This window comes from Gasterosteus aculeatus, chromosome 4, assembly GCF_964276395.1.
Source record: "Gasterosteus aculeatus chromosome 4, fGasAcu3.hap1.1, whole genome shotgun sequence".
Classification (NCBI taxonomy): domain Eukaryota; kingdom Metazoa; phylum Chordata; class Actinopteri; order Perciformes; family Gasterosteidae; genus Gasterosteus; species Gasterosteus aculeatus.
In genome coordinates, this window is record NC_135691.1 from 11,911,531 (window position 1) to 11,927,213 (window position 15,683).

The following is a 15,683-nucleotide window of genomic DNA, read 5'->3' on the forward strand; positions in this document are numbered from 1 at the left end:
ACAGCAAAGAATTTAACATTCTCTCTTCTGACATTAGTCGGAAACGTAAATGGAAGAAAATGGGAACACTGGAGTTGTTTTCTCTTTAACTGAGCTTGAATAAATGCAAATGTATTTGGTTACAGTTCCCCGCTGCTTTGGTGTGGTTTATTGAGACTGAATGATGTGTTGCATCGACAGCATGCGGTCACAGCTGGAGCTGCTGCATTGTCTTCCCTCCCAACCAATCGAAGCAATGCGGCGGAAACCGTCACTTCCCTAAAAGCTGCAGACCCTCTGGTGAAGAAACACAGCCCTCACAAACTCAGTTCACTTGTGTATTTATTTTTCTGTGGCACATTGTGATAAAAGAGTTCCTTCAATCATGACCAAGACTACAAATTGGTACAAAATACAAAAATATAAATTGGAAGTTGTGTTTTTTTGTTTTACTATCACGAAAGACAAGTGTTGTTTTGGTGCGAGTGACATGAGCACCGTTCACTGGAGGGAAAAATTTTTTTAAAAGCATCTTCTCGAGCAAAAAGACAAAAGCATTCAGTATTATCGATCACTCAGGAGGAGGTGGCTGCAATATGCAACATAGTAATTGTGTTCAGAGCCCACTGCTCTCTGGAGGAGATCAAGCAAGAGCAGGTCCAATCACACAATCATCAACAAATAAGTTACAAAAGGTGAACCAGTGGTGAACACGAGACAGTGATGGCTGTGGTCAGTTTAAACCGAGGAAACAACATATTGCACCGTTGACACCTCGGTGAGGAAACGCTGTTGAACTCTATAAAACAAAAAAAATCTAGTTCACACCAACGGCAATGAGGAGAATCACAAAAAGCGTTTAACTAAAATACAAAGAAAATTAGGAATGTAAAAAAATGTCACAAAACTATACATAAAAAGTTAAAAAGAAGGCATTAGTATCTCAGTCCAGATAAAGTTATTTTCGGTGGGGGCCAAACGATGCAAACATCTGGATTATAATAGTCTGAGAGGTGCAGTTTCCGAAGGCTTCATGTAGTGTCAGCTGAGCAAAGCACATGTTACTGTGAGTTTAAGGTTTATAACTGCGGAGAACACGGCATGACATGGGCCGTGTCCGGGTCAGAAACCCGTCAACACCATCTCAGTATTTGGGGGCCACAGTAGGGCTGCATGGATTAGTAGGACAAATAAAAAGAAAGATTGATCAATTAGTTACAAAATGCCCCTAATTCTCTGGTTCCAGAATCTGAGGCTTTCTTCATCACGTGATAGATTATACATCACTATTTAGCTTTGGGACTTAGAACTGTCATTTTAGAGTATTTTCTCTTTTTTGGACAAAACAATGAACTTTGAAATCAATGTACACATTAAGAAGTACTGGAAGTTATCCAGTTTCATCCTTAATTCAGTCAACAAGATCACAACATTTTATTTTGGTTATTGGGAGGTATCGCCATGGTAACCAATGGACAACCCTCGTGAAGGTTGCTGGGAATCTGGATGTGTTTACACATTAACAGGAAGCGGGAAGATTGGGGATCTGGGAAGCAATTACCGTCGACTACCCACAGATGTGTGGAACCAGTGAGCACGCAGTGGTTCCAACGGGTTACAGGCCGGCGGTTTTGTGCATTCAGTTATTGACTCGTCAGTATAGTCCAGTGATGAGGAAGGGGACTATGCTGCCGCCCCCCCCAACAGACGCTGTAATGGCATCCACGTTAAAGCATAATAGCACAGTATAATGCAAAGGCTGCTAGTTTCAACCGTGAAACCTGAGCCTCAATAAACAGCTTCTTTAGACGGGTACAAAGGAAACTATAAAGCAATGGTGTTTTTCTAGTTTGTATAAAAAGCTACACTATATCAAACAAAAGTGAAATGGGGAAAAAAATAAATGAGTCATCATAAATAAAAGCTATGGCATGTTTCAATGGCATCATATTCAAGTAATCTTGTTCAAGTCCCTGATACTTAGTGGTTCATGTAAACATTGGAGACATTAACACAGACAGAGAACCAACAGTTCATAAGAAGGCAGCAGCAATTTATATGTACAGTACACCAACACCACCCACGCCTCCTTCGCCGCGCTGGTCCAGTTTGTGGTAAATTCTTTGAGTGGCGCCGGAGACGCTGAAATTAAAACTTTAGTAGGACAAAGCCTGCAGCTGCTGGAGTGACACATTTCACCCAAGTGTGAGACGGCTCCGCCACAAGGCTCGACTTTGGAGATGGAAGGGAAGAGATGACGAGGACAGAGGGGGGAAAACAAAAAAGAAAACAGCTGCGGACTTCACCTGCTGTGCTCAAAGTAATGACTTCTTCATCCCTTCTGAGGGCTTATGCGGTGAGGAATTCCCAGAGCTGCCGTTTAGCTCCAACCCAGACTACACGAGTTAGATCAATGTTCGCAGACATAAACAGTGTTTCCTTCTTCTTTCTCTCAGCGGGCGGCACAGGGAGAAAAAACCTGCCCATTTTTACATTTCAAAAAAAAAAAAATGTTTTTAAATGACAAGCAGCAAGATATCTTCATCGCAGATACTTTGCATTCTGTGCACTTCTAAAATTGGCTCAGCTATCACATGACTGAGAACAGGCACTGAATGAGGTGGGTGTTCGATCACACTGCCGCTTTCATCTCATTCACAGTGATGACAGTCTCATAATAACACAGATCTATAAAATCAGTTCACGACACGGCAAATACATTTTTTCGCAGTTGCCGCGGTGTATTTTACGGTGGTGGAACATTTGTCACGTCAGGGTGATCACTTCCACCGGGTCCGCCTTGCCTTTGGACCTCTGCTTGCGTTTGAGGCGTCTCTGCGTGAGGGACGGGGGAGTCGGGCGAGCCGAAGGCGCTGCGGAGCTGACGGAGAGAGAGAGGAGGTCGGTAAAGGGATAGTTCGGGGTGGGGAATTGGGTCGGGAGCATTGCAGTGCACTCCCGCGGGGGTCTGGGCTCCCTCTCCGTCTCCTGGCGTCACCTGTCAAAGCAGCCGGCTGTGAAGGTGTGATGGGCGCCCAGGTACCCCCCGCTGTAGGCCATGCTCAGACAGTGGCGTGGCTCTCCAGCGAGCGCCATCTGCACGGAGATGGGGCCGGGGAGCGGCAGCGCGCGAGCCCCCGGCTGGAGGCCCGAGGTCAAGCTCGGGTAGGAGGGGAACCCGCTGCCGGGAGTCATGGACCCAGCGAGGAGACCCATCCTGTGGCTCTGAAGGAAGTCCTGAGACACGTTCACCACGGACCCCAACGCCTGAGAGTCCGCCAGCGCCGCCAGCTGGGACAGGGAAGGGGAATGCTGAGAAAGGTGTGGGAAGGCGTCTGGCTGAAAGAGCAGCTGTGGCGTGGACGAGGTGGAGGAGGAGGAGGAGGAGGAGGCTGGTCTCTGGATGACCGACATTGGAGACAGGTGAGGGGTCTGGGAGTGGGACTGCAGAGAGGAGGACCGGTGAGGAGGAGTGGATTTGGTCTTATTGGCCTCCTTAACGTCATTGTCGTGAGCACTGTGGAGAGGAAAGGTACACAAAAAATATATATGATAAATTAATCAACTAATATGCAGACAATCTAATTAGAGTAAACATCATCATTGCATTGCAGGTTGAAAGCAAACTGGGTTGCTGCTCATGGATGGAAGAATTATTGTGATTTATGTAAAAACATTTACACAGATGCACAAATAAAAAGGACAGAGCGATAATGCTAAACTTAATTACATAGGTTAAATTACAACGCATCAGCTAGGATTATGAGATGGAGGAGCTTTGTCAGATGACACACACACACACTAAACGACTCTTCTGGTCCAAGCAACAGCCATCATATAAAAACCATGGCAACCGATAGAAATAAGCGCCTCAATGACACCTTGAGCAGCCCACTACACTACGACAGGTTCCTGTTAAGACCCTTTCCTCTACCTGTGTGTGTGTGTGTGTGTGTGTGTGTGTGTGTGTGTGTCCCTTACAGCAGCATGAGCTCGATGCACTGGGTGAGGTGGTCCCAGGTGTAGCCCGTCAGTAGATGCAGAGCAGCCGTCCAGCTCGGGGAAATCTGAAGGCAAATACGAGACGCCGCCACACACGCAGCTGCAACCTGGGACGGGCGGAAACTGAGGAAGGCGTGGTCTAGAAAAACCCGGAGACAAGGACTTACAATCAAATACAATCAAACTTTCCACACCAGCTGGTTTAAAAACCTCATTGGTCTCCTTTGAAACAAACCAAGCGAACGTCGGGTCCACATTCTTCCCCTTCACCCACCTTGCAGTGAGACCTCCAGGAAGTAGTGAGTGTATTTGTCCATGAAGGCCTTGGTCTTTGAGAGGGACGAGAGCGGCCAGCCGTTGTACAGGTCGCCCTCCTGCACCGACGCGTGGAGGTAGTAGTCAATGAAGTGGGCCGGAGTGGGCATGCACAGATTCCAGCCAAATGTCTCCAGCAGCAGGAGCTCCATTTTGATCAGATCCTTCTTGTTGAGAACCAGGTTAAGGCTGCACATGAAGCCCAAAGAGTTCAGCTGCTCCAGTTTGGGAACCCGGTCTTCCTTTTCTTCAAATTTACCTGGAAAGAAAGGCAGGAGATGCGGTGAGGTCACCGAAGAGTGCGGCGTGCAGTGAACACAGTTTGCGTGTCACAGCGAAAATCCGTCTGCAAGTTAGATAATAATTTTAATTTATTGAGCCGACATTCCAGTTCACAGTTTTAAGTCTTTTAAAAACGAAAGCTGTGGAGACCTGGCTTTCTTTGGACTGTGGGTAACGAATAATGAAAATACGTGTTACAGATGATTTACTGGCAAGATAATACTTTAGAAATCAGTCAGAGGTTGAATTCACTAATACTTATGTTAAAAAAAAATTAGACGGCTAATCGAATTTTGACAGAAAAAGTCTGGTGGGGTGGAGATGATGGATCATCGCTTCCTCTCAGTAACACAATAACATGATCGTCTTTAGCCACATGGAGCGGGTTTGTGGTCAGCTATAAAGAGCCTTGCTTCAGCTTCCACCAAACCCAACAAGTGCCTGCAAAGCATTAGCTATTAAGCGGACTATTACTGAACATCTGGCTATAAAACTAAGCTACACTCACAAGGAAGCATCCCTACTGGCTTGCAGAGTGAGGGGCACTTAGTGTGGATTAGACCAGCCCAACAGTTTGGACGATCCCTGATATTTGTGTGCCCCTCACTCACTCCATAACAGACATTACAGCGGAATCTCACTAAGCCCCCCTCCCAATCCAAAGACACCCTCCTTTCCATGGCAACAGCACTGAGCCCTCAGGGGTCTGTGTGACCAATGGAGAGGGGGCACTCTGCCTTTAATCCAAGGATCCAACAGGCCTCCTCTGCTCAAATTTAAAGAATGAGGGCGAGGAGGTGTCAGGTTACTTTGATACTCAATTTCCTTTGAGGAGGGTCCCTGAGCTGCACAGCTTTAAGGACAACGGACAACGTGGGGACTCGCGGTAGATTTTGAGGGACACGGAATATTGCTGCTCGGCTCTTCATGGGTGTTTCAGGTTAAAACACTTGACAATCATTTTAAGTACTCCAATTTAGCATTCAGCAATTTTGAATACAAATGGTTTATGAAAATGTTGTCGGAAGCAGATCATTTAACACTTGCTTAACTCTGAACACAAATAGAGGCTGGTGTTTAACCAGATGATGAATTAAACAGTACGGATTAATAGTACATCAATCAACTCATTAAAAGATTCATATCAAACCTACATTGTCGTGCATTATAAACCTTTTCTTCAATGTATATGTTCTGTTTAATGTGAATTAAGGGAAGTTCATTCTTAATATGTACATTGAGTGGACTTTTTTGTATTGGCATAAGTAATTAGCTAAAACATATCTTTGTTATATCTATGTGGCTACTTTGTGTTATTTATCAGACAAGGTGTACGACAATACTGGTTTATCGGCAATACGCTGGTACTGATCAATAAATTGGCTTTACAAACATTGGTCCAGTGCTGCAGTCATTTGAGGAAAGCATGAGTCCAAATGTTTATAAGAAATAATTACTTCTCACGGTATATACACATCTGATTACAAAAATACAGCACTAAAGTTGGGCCAATGAATAGAAATACACCATCAAATGCATCCACACTACAGCCTGCTGGGTAAGTGCCACTTACTTTGCATTATAGAGTCGGATTACAAAACTATGTATTTGCTTCGAGAAAAGATGCATCCAGTCAGGAATACCACCCTTCTGTGGAATCCAAGCTGAAACCATGGCAACTAAACTTTAAAAACAGGGGCTTTATTGACTCTTTTCCTGGCTGTAGTCAACAGCAAATGCATTGGATACTCTAAGCAACAATCGTCTGCAGCTCCTTTCATGAAGACCTCATCTACCTCAGCATGAGGGGCGTCTTCCTACCAAAGTGTGACTTTTACCCCCCACCATAAAGCAGGGCGGGAGCGAGGAAGAGAGCGGGAATGACTGAAAGAGTATTAAGGGAGGGGTGCGGGGAATCTGCAGCCCAACAAGCCCGAGGGGTAATTAGCAGAGAGGCAATAATGGGATCTCTCCAGCAGAACAGGAAGCGCTGGGAAACACGGGGTGATTACACAGCCCAGTCCTCGCTCCATTCTCTTACCCTCGTATCCTCCGGACCGGGGGCTCCGTCTGCTGCTAGACCGCTACGTCCACACAGACAGCGCCATAAAGAGCCATCGATGCCCCCCCCCATCCCCACACAACCCCAGCCTCTTTGATCTCAGAGAGAGAGAGAGAGAGAGACAGACAATCTCCTCTTTGTACTGAGTGATTACTCCTCTGGTTTACCACCGAGAGACACGGGATGCACCAACAAGCTTAAAACAAACAAACCAAAAGGGAAGGCTATGCAGAAGGACCAAGGAGTGTACAGTTTGATAAGGGCCACAAACCCGTCGGGCTGCCGGGTGCGTCACAGCCGGTATGACAAAACAGTGTTCTCATTCATTTCAATGAGTTGGCACAGCAGGGGACCAGCAGAGCGCTGCAGCAAAAAAAACCTCCAGTTCCCCAGAACAAGCCAACCTCAGATTAAATTGCTAATTAGGGAAGAAACGAACTATCATGAAATAGTCAAACCTGACGCAGATTTTCTAGGGATCAACTACCCTACTAATCGTCTCATCTCGTTTCCAAGACGGTCCAGTACCAATAGACAAAATAATACTATTCAACAATCTGAAACCATCTCAAAACCCATTCATCAAAACCATCATCAGTGATTAACTGGAACAGTTTGTCATCTTCTTACGACACCCTGTGGCATCAACACAGAGATAACGCTGTCAGCGCGCGGAGAGAGACGTGCATTCCTCTCCTGTGAGTTCAGCCTACCTGGAATGCAGGCGACTGAATCAGTGAGCAGGGACGAGAGGCGCCGAAGAAGAAGAAAACAGCCTTTTCTTTATTGACACAACTGTTTTCGTAGACTGAACTTCAGGGCCCTCGGCCTTTCTGATGGGACCCGCGGGTGATGGTGATGATGATGAGAAAAGGTAAAGGCTAACAGGGTGAAGCTAGAGGTCAGGGGTGAGGGAGGGGTGAGGTTGGGACGCAGGGCCTCCTTCCAGGTATGCCGTTTTGGTAAGACGTGGAGGTGGGGGTGGGGGTGGGGGCTAGAGTGATACGGGCTGTTAGAAACCTGAGAGCTGTATTCCCACACGGAGACAAACCCTCCTTCTGTTGCACACATGCCATTATAGTCGATCTTAATTGCCCCCAAAACACATTTAACGTTTTTAGAAATATAAGGTGACCACAAGTCAATACATTTTATACTTTGACATGGTTGTAATTAGTATGCCGAACCACTGAGCCAGTGGCTCAATTTGCGGGGAAACGTTCTCATTGGAAAACTAACAAGGGAGATATTTTGAGACTACAAAACGGAGGTAAATTTAATTTAAAAAATAAATAAATAGCTAAATGGCACAAATTATTTCAATGTTAAAGAAAATAAATTGATGTATTTTATGAATGTAGAATTTTTGTTTGTAACCTACTGTTGACATTTAATGCTATGATGCGATCTTGCTTGAAGAGTGAAAGAAGTAGCGTGTATTTTAACTGCAATCTATTGGTGAAGTTACAGTCACCTTCAAGTGGAGGACCAAGAGAAGAGCACTTCTCTCCCCAAGTAGATGTAAAAATGGCTCACAAAGCCGACTCAAACAACTGTTCTTAATCCAAGGTGATTCCACAATGCGCTAAATTCTACACGATGATCCTTAAAGTGGAAAAAACACTAAAGGCCATCTCGATTTCCTTCCATAATGTCGAATTTCATTTCTCCTCGACCTGACAGCCGAGCAGGAATTTTCCTTTTATTTGCTGGTTCATCTTTCATTGGGAGTGTGAAATCGGTCACAGAGTCTCCATGTTGCCACCTCTGGCCCCGGCAACTCTCACAATGTAGACCAGGGCCAACCTTTGACCCCTGATGCTAATGCCTGGGTGACCGAGGGGAACCGTAGAAACCCGGCTCTGCGTATTCATGTGTGTGTGAGTTTGTGTGGTGCCTCAGGCATTAAGACGACATAGCAAAACGGGAATGACTTCACATTAGTATTGTAGTGTGTGTCAAACAATTACACACAAGAGCTCATATGAACATAAAAGTCATTGCTCCGTTGGTTAAAATGACTTTTTCAAACCCATCTAGACAGGATTTATTTAATTTAAAATTAAAAGGATTTAAAGCCAATAGCTCAACCAAAATTATTGTCAAACCTTTGCGAGAGGATAAAGAGGGGGCAGGTCTCTATTAATATAAATTTCCCTGCTGGGTGGTTCAGTTGTAACATTTACATTTCGCAGGCCGCCACCTCTCTCTTTCTACCCTGTTTAACATCAGCAGCCGACCTGCCTTTGTAGAACCGCTCCACTTGTTTCCCAACCCCCCCCCCTCTCCCCGGGATGTGGGCCTGCTGTTACTGGCCGCCCTGTCCCAGGCCGCTTGCTCTGCTTGTCCCTGACAAGGTGAGTCAACAAGGAGGAAATGGAGCCAGCAGCCAAAAGGTAAACGGACACCACCAGAGCCGGGCGGTTAGACGGCTGTGTGGCGGTAAAGACCCGCCTCTTCACAGGGGAAAAACCTCTAACGGAACAAATCCAACGTGAATCTTAATTACACCATCACGAAATAATATATAGGTTCGTCGCAAGGTTGCCACAGCGACTGTCTCCTCGTTTAGCCATGTTAGCTTACAGCGAATCTCTTAACACACACACACACACACACACACACACACACACACACACACACACACACACACACACACACACACACACACACACACACACACACACACACACACAACCACACACACAGACAACCACACGGCCCGGCAGCCTCAGCTCCCCTCCCCCTCTCTGCAAAGGGTCTGGCTGCCTGTCCTGCTTACATTCACGAGCTTTTGTTTGAGGCCTGACTCGGAGAGCATATGGCAGGTGCCCCTCAGCACACAGTTCCTCCCCACCCACGGGCTCCGAGGCCAATCTTAAGAGCAGCGTGTAGTCAATATGACTGAGCTGCTTGTGCGATCCAACGGATGCTCTTTTTGTTGTTGTTAACAGGCCCTTTATCAAAATACATTTAATCCAGTTTAAAAAATAACGTGGTGCAGAAAAACACTTATCACTAAACAATTACAATCACGAGTCAAAGAAAAAACTTTATATATATATATATATATATATATATATATATATGAGAGTGAAACATTGACGTTGTATTGTAGATGAGACAATGGCTCCATTTAACATAACAATTGTGATAAGCAGAGCTCTGACTTCAGGGAGCGAGATCTGCCAGGAAGACTGATGTCATCACTACAGGACTCAATGGAATGTAACACAATAGAAACTTAGGTTTGTAGAAGAGGGAGGATTTTGGTGGATATTTGCAGTGCATTCAAATAATAAATAGCTAAATTGACATTCAATTTCCCAGGATTCTGGTTTCTCGAGGGAATTGGATTCTATGGATTGAGGTGAGGTCTTTGAATAAGCTCCCAACAGTCAATAAAACTGTACTACTGACCACAATCTCACTCACGGCTCATCCATGACAACAAAATACTCACACAATTGAGTAACAGGATTAAGCATTGACTGCGGAGAGGCACAAAAGACCTAGCGATTAATTAATGAAGCGCGGAAGCCGGAACATTTTAAAGAAAGACAATGTATGTGCCTGTCAGAGGCAAGCCGGGGACCTGGGGAGGCCGTTCAATAACTAGGCCAGATTCCAAAGCAACTCAGGACACATAAAAACCCAAGACAAGTTTGAATCAAACACCCTTTCAAGCCTTCATCAATCATGGCTGCAACTCCCTGGAGTCCTGGAGGAGTCAGAGGCAGAAGAGCCGAGAGGAGGGAGCCCGACTAACAGAGCCACAATCAAAAGGTTCAACAGAAAAGCACATGCATCTACTAGAGAATGGAAGACGCACCACTGTCCAGGTCAGCTTGATAATATTTATATCTGTCCATGAGAAAACTCTCAAAGGCTATTCCTGGATTCTCATGAGATTGCCTAAAAAATGAAAGCTCTTTCAAGTCATATTTAAATTCATCCCACTACAGAGACCATTCTGATTGCAAAGATGGCCCCTGTGCGCTGTGCCTCCACCCCCACACACACACATCATCATCATCATCATCAACATTAGTCTAATTACCCATGATGCCAAGGGCTGCACTAATGTACAGAAAAGCTCACAGTCTGTGGTTATTCACAAGACCGACCCAGCGACACTCTAAACTACCAAAACAACCTGCACCGCGCATCAGCGGGGCGGAATGATTAACATGCCTGCTTGACACAAAACACACCACTCCCCATTTCACAGAAAAGAAACACGTTTACTACAAAAGGAAAGAATAGAATCAACCAGTACTGCTAGCGTAGGGAAGAAAAACTAACGTGACTGCTTTAAATGTGCACTACACAGTTAAACAGCAATTTAAAGTGTACGGTCGGTGATATTTTTATTTCTGTTAACCAATCCACGTTCCGTGGTTCGTGTGCGTGACACAGGAAAATAAACAAACTCCCTGGAACCAGCGTATCAAAAAACATATTGCAACTGAGAGTGGAGGACATTTTGACCTGACATCTGATCTGAAGTAACAGCAGCAGCTCCGGACATGTTAGTGTCGCCAGGGTCAAAGACACGTCGTCTTTTCCAAAAACACACTGCAGCAAATTGTTGAGGCAGGCAATCTATCAGATGTGTCTGGGAGGTGGAGCTGGCCAGAAAATAGCCCTGTGGTCTACGGAGCGTGAATCAAATTAGCGTTGTTGCAGGCGGTTTTTCACCTTTGTGCTGTCCGTGCAGAAAGGGCCACAGCCTTACTCGTGTGCCATGTAGCTACAACGCTTTTCATGATGAAACGCACAACCGAATCGGAGTTAAGTATCTCTGGTGAACACAGAGTTGTAGATTAAAGCGATGGCGAGGAGGGGGGGGAGCACAAGCTAAAAACCGTGCGGGTGATTTTAAGGGGACGAGGTGGGACTTACTGGCCAGGAGCAGACACGAGAGGGCGATGACGTAGAGCTGCTTGACGGCCACGTCGTAGTGGTCCATGAACAGGTCCAGCAGGTAGACGGCGAGGTGACGCGCTGTGGGACAGAGCTGGTAGCGATTGCTCAGGATGGCCAAGAGGTCGGCAAAGTACCGCCGCATGCCAATCTGTGGAGAGTGAGCTCGGTAGACCGGTAGCTTCAGCTCCTGGGGGGGGGGGGGGGGGGGGGGGCACAGGGGAGAGGAGGGTGTAAAAAAAAGGATATAAGCATAATAGTGAGACACGCATGTCCCCTGCTGACTGGGTCCAACTGCTGCGACTGAAATAATCAAAGAGTAAACTCCATTTGCCATCAGAAATACTTGATTACGATTCAGCCTCATTTCAATTTAATTTAATTCACCACCCCTGTAGAGAAGAGGAGCTAATTTGGGTCAACGCAAGGGTCTCTGAGTAATGGAGGATGGTCGTGTGTGTGTGTGTGTGTGTGTGTGTGTGTGTGTGTGTGGGGTGGGTGGGGCACAGTACTCCAGTAGCGGTTGATTATTAGATAGGATTAGGCTTCACCCCTAGCGCATCTCCTATTCATGTTCAATTAGCTGCATGTGTTTCAAAGTGGGAGATAGATACTCGGGGGCATTAGCATTCAATCAGCCTCAGGTATCTTTACAATCAGCGACAGAAAAACAGAAGAGCAAAAGGCTCCATTTTTCAAAACCCGCCTCAGAGAACAAACAAACAGTTAGAACAGGATGTTCCCAGTCAGAGCAAATACTTTCTATGTACTTAAGCTGCTTATGTGAAATTGTTTTTTATTTTCTTTCTGTTATTGCTCTCTGTGAATCGGAGTAAATACATGTTTTTTTTATTTGGATTTAATAAGAGATTTTGGATTGGTAGTTTAATCTTCTTAGATTTAAACCGCAAGGGGCCTTAGATGAGAGGAGGTACACAGAAAACAGGCCCATCGCGCCGGGGGCTGTTCAGAGAGTCCAGGGTGGCTCAAACGGTGCAATGTGGCTTTAGAGCTTCGGATTTCAAACGAATCGCATGCTACAGTCAGACAATCCTTAAAATAACACAACGTTTAGTGCGGCTCTGTAAACAGTCAACGATTTATTTTGAGCTCAACTAAGACAACAATGACAGACTCTTCAATGGAATCTAAAAATAAAGCGTACCCACTCCCAAAACCATGTACACCCCCCCCCCTCCTCCACCACAACCGACCCTACCACCCAAGCCTCCCCAAACTCTCCTCCCACTGCTTCAGCCTCTGCTCCATCTGTCTGTCTGGGGGTACAAGGGCAGCATGAGAAGGGTGGGGGGCTGTTGGGAGTCTGGAAGGCCTCCGGGTGGGGCCTGGGAGGGTGTGTGTGTGGGGGGGGGGGGGGGGGGGGGGGGGGGCTGGAGAAGGTGCCTTTGTGGGGGGACCAGCACCGTAATTAAGGATTCCACAGCTGCCTGCGCCTGATTTGCATGTCTGATCATTTGCCACATGCTACACACCGCAGCTATCTCCCACATCAGGGCATCACGGCTGCAGCAAACGTCATTACGGCAGGATGACACTGTGGGGGTGCGGGCGCCACACAGGAAATCTGCACACTGTGTGGGGGCCTTTTAACACGCGCCCTTGATACTTACTTAGTTACTACAACACTAATTTCCATTGCAACTGTGCTTTCCGCAGCGTAGCAACATCTAAACCTGTAATAGATCTTGAGCATCTAATCGTAAAGCGTAAAGCCTGCTCAGAACAAGCCTTTGTTCTTAAATGGTCTGAAAGGAACTTCTGAGATAAAACTGGGAAATGACCCAAAACGGAGCAATCGACTCAAATCGTTAAGAGTCTCAAGCATTTTCTCAATCCACCGTGTGTACTTTGTGACACAGCATGTATATACGGTAGTGAGCTTGTTGCTTTGAAATTTTACAAAGATAATAATATAGGGCAACCAGCCCTAACATTAGACCGACTAGGTCTCCCGTATAGGATGTGAGGGAAGGGTGTGCTGTTTAGTTTACAGCTCTGCGTGCACACTCTGAGTGATGTCTCACTCGGAGTCAGATCGTGAGTAAAACGTTGAATCACTTACAGACTCAAACAATTGATGCCCAACTGCACACACGGCACTTCTCAATACAATCTGTGGTGCATTCAGGCACCTGATATCTAGAACCTGATCCGCATTCATCTCCCTAAACGCAAGACTGGCACAGAGTCCCGGCCCAAAGATGCCAGTCGAGTGACAGATGTCTCCATTAAAGTGACACATGGGAAGAAATATGATCACGCTTTGCGGTTAATTAAGCAATTTTCACTCAGATTTAAAACCTCCATGTAATCTAATTTCAATCATGTTTAAATATACAACAGGACCCTCTTTCAGACTTTCAATATAGTTTGAGGTCTATAACATGCCTAATATTATAGACCTGATAATAATTATCAGAATCAATAAAGTTGCCAGTTGATTTCCTCAATTAATCCATTTCAAGTGAGAAAAAGAAATGTATATATTTACTCAAATGCTTGGCTTCTAAAATGGTGCAAAAAAAAGTTTATTGCAGACAAATGTATAGTGATCATATTGTGATTGATCGTTTGGTCCTTAAAATACACCATTTTAAAATAACACACACATAATACAATCACAAGTTACATTCTGACTTCATCTAATTTGTTTTGATGGCTAGCAAAATAAATTCAAGCCAACGCGTCTCGTCTGCCCCTTAAAACAATCCGCTGTCGGTTCATTTTCCTACAGAGAGCAGCGGCGTGTCGAGATTTGTTCAACCAGCGCGTGCGGATCGTAACTGTGGAGAAAAGCCCGCAGACCGCGGCGGCCGGTCAGCGGCGGCTCACCTTGATGCGCAGCGACTGATGGATGTCGGCGGCCAGCTGTCCCTTCCACCATTGCAGCTCCCTCTCCATCCTTCCCATCCAGAGGAGACTCCACGGATCGAGCGCTTCACCTGCGGGGACACGCGAGCTCTCAAATCAAACAACAGTTCAAAACACTTTTAATATATATATATATATATATATATATATATATATATATATATATATAACTGAGTCAAGAGAAGGTGATGTTGGGCTTACAAAAGTTCTCGTTAAATGGATTACACGGTTTTAATCCGACGTGTCTGCGTGCGCAAATCAGGCGGTTCCGGCGCACGGGGGTTCTTGATTAGGTGGTCGATCACCTTTCTAATCCCGCAGCAGAGGTCTCTGTCCCCGCATAGGCCATTTTCTCTGCTGGGGGAGATTTAAATGTCTTCAGTTAAATGCCCGCTCGACCGCGCTGTCGCTCCTTTGGATCACGGCAGCCTTTGCTTTTTAAAGACAACACTATTCTTTCGCTTCCGACAACAAACAGCCAACAAATCTCACACTTTACGGTTATCATTCAAAACGCGAAGGCACCACGAGACCGTCAGGCTACAAGTTAAGTGCCCGCCTCGTGAGAGAGAAACAACCCCCCCCCCCCCCCCCCCTTCACTTTAAAAACAAAAAATAATAAACAACAACTAAACATCGCCGTCGTTTATCCGACGCGGCGGCGAGCCGGTGAACTTTTAATCCCGGTGGCCGCACTCACCGACGGGAAAGCCCCCTCCTCCTCCTCCAGACCCCTTTGTCTCAGTCCGACATCCCGACCCGCAGGACTCCTCTCCGGCTCAACTTTCACAAACACCGCGGTTTTCTCGGCCAAACGACAGCGTTCGGGTCCGCCGTTCATTAAACGAGCCGCCGCAGACGAATCCAGGCAACAGGCGCTGCGTTGCGTCGTTTTTCCCCGAAACTGTGCGCACTTTTTCCGAGACCGTTTTTAATTCCTTTTTTTTCTTTTTTTTTTTTGCGACACCGTGTTTTCCTCCCCGGTAGCTCCGCTGTAACAAAGTAACGTTGAGCTCGGCCGCACGCGACGTGCAGGGCCCTCCTACCGCCGCCTGGGGGTTGTAGTCCTTTTGGCCCAGAGGTCACCAGTAGAACTACAAACCCTCAAATGTCCACAGAAGACGTTTTATTTTACATCTAAACATTATTTAATAGGCTTAATTTTAGTATTGGATCATTTTGGCTGATTCATTTTACTTACATCACATTTTCGTTAGAACTAAGC

General features: G+C 46.0%; 1 protein-coding gene across 3 annotated transcripts; it reads right to left on the reverse strand.

Annotated features, from left to right (window-relative positions):
- Positions 1–304: 304 nt before the first annotated feature.
- ccnjl (cyclin J-like) lies at positions 305–15,567 on the reverse strand. Of its 3 annotated transcripts, none has more exons than XM_078102242.1 (7): positions 15,159–15,567; positions 14,660–14,812; positions 14,420–14,529; positions 11,546–11,756; positions 4,256–4,555; positions 3,961–4,120; positions 305–3,496 (listed from the first exon to the last, which is right to left on the reverse strand). In XM_078102242.1, the coding sequence occupies exons 3-7, from the start codon at positions 14,495–14,497 to the stop codon at positions 2,974–2,976; spliced, it is 1,272 nt and encodes a 423-aa protein (XP_077958368.1). In that variant the 5' UTR covers positions 14,498–14,529; positions 14,660–14,812; positions 15,159–15,567; the 3' UTR covers positions 305–2,973. The 3 variants fall into 3 exon arrangements, with proteins under 3 accessions (XP_077958368.1, XP_040029981.2, XP_077958367.1); XM_040174047.2 differs by having other exon boundaries at positions 14,660–14,815; positions 15,159–15,564; XM_078102241.1 differs by lacking the exon at positions 14,660–14,812 and having other exon boundaries at positions 15,159–15,509.
- Positions 15,568–15,683: the final 116 nt, after the last annotated feature.